The 10,440-nt window shown below is 33.4% G+C and overlaps 1 protein-coding gene across 1 annotated transcript; it reads left to right on the forward strand.

Annotated features, from left to right (window-relative positions):
• The first annotated feature begins 582 nt into the window (after nucleotides 1-582).
• Nucleotides 583-4,857, forward strand: LOC145156909 (ubiquitin C-terminal hydrolase 13-like). Its single transcript, XM_079076123.1, has 19 exons — nucleotides 583-878; nucleotides 1,073-1,278; nucleotides 1,372-1,497; nucleotides 1,563-1,685; nucleotides 1,792-1,875; nucleotides 1,977-2,065; nucleotides 2,163-2,271; nucleotides 2,363-2,455; nucleotides 2,550-2,654; nucleotides 2,740-2,795; nucleotides 2,861-3,041; nucleotides 3,212-3,319; nucleotides 3,449-3,520; nucleotides 3,758-3,823; nucleotides 3,905-3,967; nucleotides 4,053-4,139; nucleotides 4,226-4,348; nucleotides 4,518-4,592; nucleotides 4,684-4,857. Exons 1-19 carry the CDS (start codon nucleotides 704-706, stop codon nucleotides 4,738-4,740), a joined length of 1,998 nt encoding a protein of 665 aa, XP_078932249.1. The 5' UTR covers nucleotides 583-703; the 3' UTR covers nucleotides 4,741-4,857.
• The last annotated feature ends 5,583 nt before the right edge of the window (nucleotides 4,858-10,440 follow it).

Here is a 10,440-nt window from a genome sequence, read left to right on the forward strand (position 1 = left end):
GTGAAAATTTTAGAATTATTTAATATATGAAGCATTATCTAGAGTTAAAACTTAAAAGAATGTGAACAACATCAGGTAAGTTGGAGGTGAAACAAATAAGAAGTTAAGAATGTGCACAATCATGTTGGTGAGGTTGTAACTGTGGCAGGGACGATTCAATAGACTTGTTGATCCCTTTATAATTTATGCGATTATAAGGTTACAAATAAAATCAGTGTCAAGAATAATGGCAGCATGAAGCCGAAAATATGGTTAGCATGAAATCCCATTCATTGAATCAACAGTCAAAGAAATCACCAGCACGATAAATTCACAGGAGTAGTTAACAATATGTATCTAGTATTAATTTGAAAAGAGATAGAGTAGACAAGAAATACACAAGTAACAGAAAGCATGAAAACAAGGCAGGGGTAAAATCGAGAAAAGCACAAACGCAGCAGCTGAGTAAGAAGCAAACAATAACAGCGAAGTTAAACTAATAAGAATGCAGATACAACTGATTGACGTGTGAACGGCTTGAGGATTGTGCAGAATGTTGTGCGTGATGTTTTTTCTGGTGTAGATGATCCGTTTATATAGTAATAGGAAGGGTAATTGTGTAAACTTCACAAAACGGGGATGAGGATGCGATAACTGGGGAACAAGATCAGATCATCTTTTCCTCCCGATTCCTTCGGCTTCCCTTCGGGAACAAGGTGTATGTATGAAATTAGGGTTGTTATTTTATTTTATTAGTATTTCAATTTCAATATGCCGGGGTATTTTTGGATCGGCTAATGGATGGTTGATCGACCATCTGGATAACTACTATATATTTTCAATTAATTTGGCGGCAAGAAGACAAGGAGATGTTTGTGCCGCACACGGAGACACCGGAGGTGCCAATTCATATCATTCCCTTTTAAACTCTATTTCAAGAATGAAAGAAATAAACGAATTCTAGTTGAGGTTGGGAAGTGTTTGTGTGCATGGTATTGATAATGAATGAATTAGTACACATGTTTGATTTATTGAACTTAGAATTTATTTGGTTATATATGTTTCATCTTTATAATTTGGATTCATTCTGCAGTTGAGCAAATGCTTATTATGGACTTGAAGGATGGTGGTGCTGCAGCTTTGAATGACATCAGAACTGGTGGAGGTGAGGAAGATATTCTTGATAGCCGAGGTATGGCAGATTTAGATGTGGGCGTAGGTGCTGGTACATCTAATATGGCGAAAAAACGGAAAATTGTTGAAGAAATGGATGAAAAGGCACATGACACTAGTATCAAGGTAAGGTGGTAGAGATATCAGCTCAATTCCCTTTCATGAAATCCGTACTACTAGTAAATAATAATCATCAATAATATTGACATGCATCTATAGGTTGCGGTTGCTCGTGATGCAGACCTGTTTGAACAAATAGGGAAGGATATATATCTTGATCTTGTCGACCATGACAAAGTTTGGAGCCTTTGTCTAGAGAAGCAAATGCCATTTACCAGAGTGAAGGTATCTCTTATCTATTTATTTTCTTAAATGTGTTGTTATGGACTTATTGGGTTGCCTGCATGCAGGAGGAGGTTGCTAGAGAATTTGGTGTGCCTGTTGAATGTCAACGGTTCTGGACATGGGCAAAGAGACAGAACCACACATACCGTCCCTACAGGCCTTTAACACGCCTGGAAGAAACACAATCGGTATGCATTTCTTGCTCATTTTGATTACTTGTACTTTTGCTATGAAAAGTATGTCTCTAACTATTCTTAAGTTTTTGTATCCAATGGCAACAACGTGAAAATGCAGGTTGGGCAATTGAGGGCAGTATATAATAAGTATGACAATGCTGAAGCCGAATTAAATTTGTTCCTGGAGTCAGTGATTGGCCCGGTAATAGTTAGTGTCTTGCTCCCTTTTATCTCACTGGTGCTTGATGCTTGCCCTTGATCTTTTTGTTCAGTAGTTGTAAAATAGTCATGTCTCGTTTTCAGGATTTGCAACCTATTCCACCACCCAGCATAAGTGAAGAAGATATACTTGTTTTCTTCAAGCTTTATGATCCTGTGAAGTTACAACTCCGGTACTTTCTTATAACTTGTATTTGTTCTTTTTTTATCTTTAAAATGGGTCTGGGTCGGATAGTTGTGTGTTAAGATTATGTATTCTTTTTGTTCCAGATATGTTGGTAGCCTTTATGTGAGGAGCTCTCAAAAACCAACTGAAATTGTATCAAAATTAAATGAGAAAGTTGGATTTAGTCCAGATGAAGAAATTGAACTGTATGAGGTTGGTATAATCTAACAACTGAATGCTCTTGCCTGTTTGGTAGTGTTGAGCTGGTGTTTATACTTAATTTATGCATTTATGATTTGATCAGGAAATTAAATTTGAGCGGCATCATGAACTAGAGTTTGATCCATGTGTGATGTGTGCACGTCTTGACATTAAAACCTCATTTGGATGTAGCCAGGTATTATTAGTCTCCATCATCAAAAAGTTGGTTACCTAATTACCTTATATTTATTATATGTGAACAAATTCTTTGTTTCTTTATACAACAACAGATTAAGGACGGAGACATAATTTGCTTTCAGAAAGTATTTGAGGCTGGTGATAAAGACAAATATCCTAACATTCCTTCATTTCTGGAACATGTCTATTATAGCCAGGTCTGTTAATTATAAGCCGTGAGTTGAATTAAGGTATCCGCTTTAATTTAATTTCATGCATATTCCCTTCCTTTTGCAATTGCAGGTGGTTCATTTTCGATCTAAGGGGAAGCCTGAGGAGGATGCTTTCACTCTTGAATTGTGAGTTTGACTTTCTTCTTAGTTGCTGTGTCTGTTTCTGTTACTGATGAGGTTTGAATGAATAGGTCAAAGTTGCATACATACGATGATGTGGCTGACAGAGTTGCCAAGAGACTTGATATGGATGATCCATCAAAAATCAGGTTTAGTCCTCACAACGTGAATTTGAATCGCCCAGACTGCGATTTCCCCATTGAATATCCGTTTGAAGGAAATTTGGTAGACATGCTAGGCACCTCTAATGAGGTTTGTTTCTATATATATATATATATATATATATATATATATATATATATATATATATCTGTCTATCTCACTTTGTTAAATTTCTCATATGTCACTTTCACCAACAGAGTTTGGTTTGATGAAAAATACATACTGAATCTCTCTCTTTATATATATTATGTGGGTAACAGGGTTATGATATTTTGTATTACGAAGTATTAGATGTCCCTCTGCTAGATTTACAATGTCAGAAAACTTTAAAGGTTGCATTTTACCATGCAACCACAGCCAAGGAAGAGGTCTGTATGTTAAAAGTTAAACTCATATGTATATATATATATATATATATATATATATATATATATATATATATATATATATATATATATATAATTTTGCCTTGGGTTCTGAATTTTGTTGTGTTGCAGCCTGTAATTCACAGTATTTCGTTGCATGAGCAGAGCACTGTGGAAGACGTTCTCAACGAAATAAAAAAAAAGGTATCTCAACCTGCATTTACATTCATTAATCTGAAACCACATTTCAAGCTCCTTGCATTACTATTCTGAAGAAAAAAAAAAGAATCTGTATGTTCTGGTTCAAATACGTGGTATCAGCATTAGGGGATCTGTTGATGAAAATTAATCATATCTAGCCATGTGCTGTGTGTTACCTACCTGTCATATAGATGCTGTGTTTTTATTATCATTGTAAATGTAAATTGCATGTTTAAGCAGGTGAATGTATCTCCTCCAGATGCTGAACTTAGATTGCTTCTGTTATACCGCCATAGGATTTACAAGGTATTGTTTCTGATATCTTTTTTTTTCCAGTTAATTTCTAGAGTGTTCCATTCAATTTGTTGTGTTGATGATTTCTCACAGGTCTTCAGACTGTGGGAGAGAATTGTTTTTATACATGATACCTGGGTATTACGTGCAGAGAAAGTGAGTTTTTATTTTCTACATGAGTGTTGTAATTAAGAAAAATTGTAAATTGATTTATTTACTTGTGTTTTGTTACCTTAATTAGATTCCAGAAGAAGAGAAGGACCTGAAACCCGGGTATCGGCGTATTCATGTATACCATTTCATCAAAGAGGCTCAACAGAAGCGGGGGGTACATATATAATCTCAAGTTTAGTTTTCGTTCAACTGTTAATTTATTTATTTATTTATTTAGTATGGTTCATCTTTGATTTGCAGCTGCAACAGGTGAAAAACTTTGGGGAGCCTTTCTTTATGATAATTCATGAAGATGAAACTTTAGCTGCTATTAAACCCCGCATTCAGTGCAAGTTAGCAGTACCCGATGACGAATTTTCCAATGTATGTAGGACTTTTTCTCTATCAAGTTCGTTTATTATATATATATATATATATATATATATATATATATATATATATATATATATATATATATATATATATATATAGAAGTCATAATCACATCTTAATTACTTTAGCCTATATAACTTTGTTTTTTTGTCTCTATCAGTTGAGGTTTGCATATGTATGTGATGAACGTCGCCAGTATCTTCAAGATTCAGATATTCTCTCTAGACGTTATGAGGTTTGTCATTCATTCATTCATACTTGTTCATTTCTCATACTAAAATTATATATGTTTACATACATATTTTAATCTGCTTCTTAATTTGTAGAGAACAACATATGATGATTGGGAGGCGCCGTTTCTTGGGTTGGAACACCCTGAATAGTCTTTTCCTTTTCTTTGTTGGATGTAAAACGCAAAAGTTAAACATTCACTTTACTTGGATCTAAATCAGAATCTAATTAATAGGGTTCCCTAGCTGGTTTCCCTTTGCTTTTAAAATGCAGATTTTGCCAAAAATAACCAAATGACACCCAAGTTATAAAAAATGACAAAAAAAAAAAAGACTTTTTACCTAAATGACCAATGGACACTGAATACAATTAGTTTAGTTACCTATGTTAGGAAAAGAAAACACTGATATAACCAACCTATGGAAAGCAGTAGCCCACTTTAATGTAATAATAACATCAATGCTTCCATAACTTGGATTGCTAAAAACAGAAACATACATTGGATTAATGCTCATGATTCATGACTGAAGAAATCTATCCCAAGTGACCAGTAAATAAAGATGATGATAGTTCATAATTCCATACCCTTTAGGATATATAGCAAAATCGAGTTTTGACCATGAAAATGAACAAAGTCCGATTGATTAAAAATCATGATGGTGATCAGCAAGTTGATGCAGAGGCTAAACTGGGCTACTGATTCTACTGAATAACTATCAACCAACTAGAGAAAGACCCATTTAAGTTTCTTTCTATTGTCTCTTTTTTTCTAAAATAATCAGCCATAAACGCAAGAGTAGCTTAAATGATACCAACAATCATGTACATCAACAACTATCTCAACTAAAACCACAACATATTCAAATCCTTAAAAAAGTGGTCGCTCTTCAACAGTAGCAGCATTGTTTGGCAAACACGGTTCTAAGCTAGAAAAACTAATTAAAAAGTTGAATTCCTTTACCCATGTCAACCTTCATTATCCCCAGGAAGATATCATTATCATCATCATCAGAAGGATGGATCGTCTTCTTCAAACTTCATTATCCCTTTACCCATGTCAACCTTCATTATCCCCTTACCCATATCAACCTTCATTATCCCTTTCCCCTTCCGATCGATTTCAACACCGCCATTCGAGCTTTGGTTGACAATTTTCTCTTCGAAAGCACCGGAGGAGTCGTCATCGGCCGTTGGCTTTCGCTTGGAAGGCAATACATGTGGTTCAGGTTCTTCATTTCTATTCAGCTCTGCCATGGCTTTTTTCCAAAACCCTCGGCCTCGACCCCCGTTTTTCTTTTATCTAGGGATTATTTATTTATTTATTTTTGTGTGTGTGTGTGTTAATATATTGGTCAATCTACCAAAAGTTATAAATTAATTTTTATTTGTCCATATGCGTATGTAAAACATACTTATTTTTAAAAATTAATTCGGACGTTTTCTGGTTTGATTTAAATTTACATGCTCACCTATTATGTTATTATTATTATTTTTCCTTTTCTTATAATTATTTATTAAAAAGAACCATCCCATCCACCTTATCATAACCCTTCCCTTTAAACCAACTTTACCTTAAGCCACCAACAAATCACCACCGAAGAAGACATTGTCTCGTCGAAAAAAAGAGTCGTCGGACCACTGCTCACCACCATGGACGGACCACAACCTTACTCTCTCTCTCTCTCTCTCTCTCTCTCTCTCTATATATATATATATATATATATATATATATATATATATATATATATATATCCCTCTCTCTCACTCTCATCCTTTTTCTCCAATCTGAATACTCTCTCTCCCTCCTCCCCTGATGTGCACTTCCAACTATATGTCTTGGTAACAAAGAAGGGGGGGGGGGGGACACCGTTTGAATGATTCCGTATCCATTTCAGTCTAGGAATTTTGTTTGGTAGTTTTTCTGAGAAGGAATGTTATCTGGGTCTCAATAGCAATCATGAATCATCAATATGAATTTCAAAACATTCAGAAGGATGGATCATCAACATAACTCCATTTTTAATATATGACTTTGGCTTTGCTGATGTTGGAACAATAGATCGGATTTTAATGAGCATATTGTGATGGATTCTTAATTCTTTGGTGTACGATCTTGTATTCGAATATGTGAGGGTTTTAGATCAAACGGACAAAGAAAAGTATTGTAAACACCAACAAGAAACCTAATGTTTTGAATTTTGATAGCGATGATCCATTGAAATGAAACACTAAAATCCGAATGATGTTTGTCATCAACATGGTGCAATAAGTTGGAGCGAATTGATAATTTTTTTTAATGAAATGAATATTTTAAGTGTGTAGTTATTTATTTATTTAAAATCTAGTTATCATGATAAAAATATAACTTTTTTTTATTAAAAAATGTTGTAAAATTGCAAAATATATACATCTTGTATTTTATATATATATATATATATATATATATATATATATATATATATATATATATATATATCGTTTTCAGTTAATTTTTTTAATTCATTCGTCTTTGTCTGTGTACCAAACAACACAAATTATTAACTAATTTCATTCCATCAAAGTAAACTACATGACGATAAAATGATAATGATTCTAACTATTACCTCGCTCGTTATATTACCAAATTCATTCTATTCACTTATCATTCTATTCCGGTCAACTAAACAGACCCTAAAAGTATAACTATGGTTGTTGCTTGTTCAGATTAAAACTCGTTTCATTAGAAAATTGTGAAGTTGGCGTTAAATAACTTTTGTTTATCGACTTAAATAAATATTTTTTTGATAAACTATTTTATTTTGATTTATCATCTTATTACAGCGTTAATAAGTATTTTTGAGGTTTGGTTAATCTATTTTATTATAATTTAAGCCATATAAGTAAGTATATTTTTCTTAAACCACATTTCGATACAACACAAGCTGACTATTAAATTGTTTTTAGTACATTGGCATTGTTTTAGTCTTTATTGTGGAATGCAATTGAAAAAGTGTGAACCTTGCAATCAAAATTCAAATTTTAGTTAAATGAGTTTAAGTTGCCATAAATAATTTTCTAATGCAAGATCTAAAGTTGTAAAATCTTTTTTAAATTTTTTTTTAAATATGGTTTAAAGATATAACAACAATAAGTTCCTCTTACTTAATAATGATAATTATTATGAAATTTATTTTGTGGAATGTAAGAGCAAAATTGTCATTTAGTCTAGTTTATTCGGTCTAGAAAAGTAACAGAATATATGTATAGAACACTTTATCCCAACATCATTATCCAATCTACCACTTCAACTATACACCATTTAATAGGAATGAAAAAGAAACATCGCCTTAACACACTATCTTATAAATATGTCAAAACCATAAGTCTCATTAATACAAAAGGTGAAAAGACTAAAGACATGAACAAGTTTCATTAGATTAGTGAGCAGAACATGAAGTCTTAATAAAAGAACTCGGGACGAAATTACAAAAGATGATAGTATGATAGACTTATAACCGGACTAAAGGTCTAAACAAGCCGAGCCAATCTTGGGTGTAACCGGTCTAACCAAACTCAATCTCGACACATGTAAATCTATAAGAGCTCATATGGTCGAGTAGACGAGTAGTATCCATAGACGAGTAGTTGCATAGACTTGTAACTAGAATATAGGTCTAAAGGAGACGAGCCAACCCTAGGTCTAACCAGTCTAACCAAACTTGAGCTTGACCGGTGTAAATATATAGTCGAGCCAATCTCAATTTTAACCGCTCTAACATATAAACTTTTCCCTTTATCTTTATCAGAACCTTCTTGTCACATAAAACTCTCATGAACTCCTTCCATTTAACCAATCAGCCTTTTATGTGGTTTATAACATCAACCTCCATGCCCCATCCTATATGGATCATAGACCCTAAGTACTTGAATCTATATTTTGGGTATATAACTTGTTCCTCGATACATACATCTGCACCTTGATTATTATTTTCTTCGCTGAAATTGCACTAAAGATACTTTGTATTGATGGTATTTACTCATAAACCTTTCTCTTCCAAAATTATCCTATAAGTATCCCATATTAAAATCAAGTCATTCCTATTTTTAGCACCAATATAAGTATCCCATATTAAAATCAAGTCATTCCTATTTGAGCACCAAATAATGTCACCAACAAAAACAATACACATAGGCACACTCACCTTAATTACACGCATCATATCGTCCAATATTAGAGGGAAAATATAAGGGCTTAGGGTTGATCAAGCTCAATTTCGATCGAAAATTACTACATGTCTCTGAATAGGGTCTTGGCACACGTTGACGATCATATTTCACATCACTAATAGCCATGCCATAGCTCTATAGAACCAATCTAGCTTGTAAGGTCCCTAAATAGTCTCTATAGGTATGATATCATACATTTTCTCCAGATCTATGAACACCATATGTTGGTGATTTGTTTCACTAATTGTATTTAAGTGTAATGGGTTGATTTGTTGACCAAAAATCAATCTTGATGAATACTAAAAGAGTAAGGAAGGTGCGGAGTGCATACTTGTTTAAGTTTATTCAAGATTAAAAGTAGACTGCAATTTAGGGGCGAAGCCCCTGAACGAACGGGGGTCTGGGGGCAGCGCCCCTGGGAGAGGGGTCCAAGGGGCAGAGCCCCTGGCTGGGGTCAAAATCCAAATTTTGAATATTTGACCCGTTTTTGGCTTTGCATTAATCCTGGATTTATGACAGTTTTTGACTGTTGGAAAAACTATTTTATGACAGTTTTCAGACAAAGGAGGTATTAATTTAACTAATTTTTGGTCGGTTTTTTGGTACTCACGAAATTCATTCATCTTATTCTACGTTTTGTATCTCTTCTGAGTTTTATCCAATCAAAGATTAGGGAGTACCACCCAAATACTTTGATTTGAAAGTGAAATCATAATTCTTAGATTATCCAAGTGTCTTTATTACCCCGAAATTGTAACACCATATGAAGGTCCTTTAATCTTTTCTTACTATTTCGCCATCAAGCATTTGGTTTAAACTTATTAGTTCTTAAAATGTTTCTTTAAATTGTCTACACTAAAAAGTTCCTCATGCTCGGTCATTTTCATTTAAAAATTTAGACTCAATTTGGAAGTTTTATTCGATCCACCATGAGTACCATATGATCACTTTCACAAAACTAACATAAACTGTTGTAAATAAACAATGCCAAGCACTCTAATTTTTTCTATTTAGAAAAATAATGCAACTTACTATTGATAATAACATAAAATAACACAAACATAAATCTTTTACTAAAGCACAAGACTACTAATTATTAGTACTAATATCTTTTACTATAGTTTATACTTTTAATATAGACAATATTTTGAAAACCAACTCTATTATCGGTTTGATCTAAGCATTTAATGCGTACCAAATATTAATGATTTTATGATAATCCAGTATTTGAGATTATAGTTTTCAAGTTCTGCTGAAAATTTAAAAAATCCTAACACACACACACACGTGCCACCTTAAGAACCAAAATGTGATGAACGGGTTTGATGGTGCCACCTTAAGAACCAAAATTGATGATCGGTGTTCATAGAAGCAAATAATGCATTTTTGGATGTTTGGTTCTTCCCTTTAAAACACTCTGTACAAATCAATAAATCATGCGGGGTGTGGACATATGTTCTTCTAGTTATTAGATAGAGTTTAGATTGTAAAGCATTTCTTATGGTCTTTTGTCGGAATGAGTTTCTGATCTTGAGATTTTTTGTAGGTTTTTAAGGTTCAAGAATGGTTAAGAGAAGGTTTAGAAGAGCTCACTTAGAGAGGTAGTATGCTCTGTTAAGGTATTGAATACATGGGTGGCTCAACCA

This window comes from Lactuca virosa, chromosome 2 (genome assembly GCF_052849685.1).
Source record: "Lactuca virosa cultivar CGN04683 chromosome 2, Lactuca_virosa_CGN04683_v6, whole genome shotgun sequence".
Taxonomy (NCBI): domain Eukaryota; kingdom Viridiplantae; phylum Streptophyta; class Magnoliopsida; order Asterales; family Asteraceae; genus Lactuca; species Lactuca virosa.

Bases quoted from the DNA above. Each gene is read 5' to 3' on its own strand.
- LOC145156909 (XM_079076123.1), top strand. From the start codon at position 704: ATGAAATTAGGGTTGTTATTTTATTTTATTAGTATTTCAATTTCAATA. The intron at 1,498-1,562 runs GTATCTCTTATC...GCCTGCATGCAG, and splicing joins TGCCATTTACCAGAGTGAAG to GAGGAGGTTGCTAGAGAATT. The intron at 4,349-4,517 runs GTATGTAGGACT...TGTCTCTATCAG, and splicing joins CCGATGACGAATTTTCCAAT to TTGAGGTTTGCATATGTATG.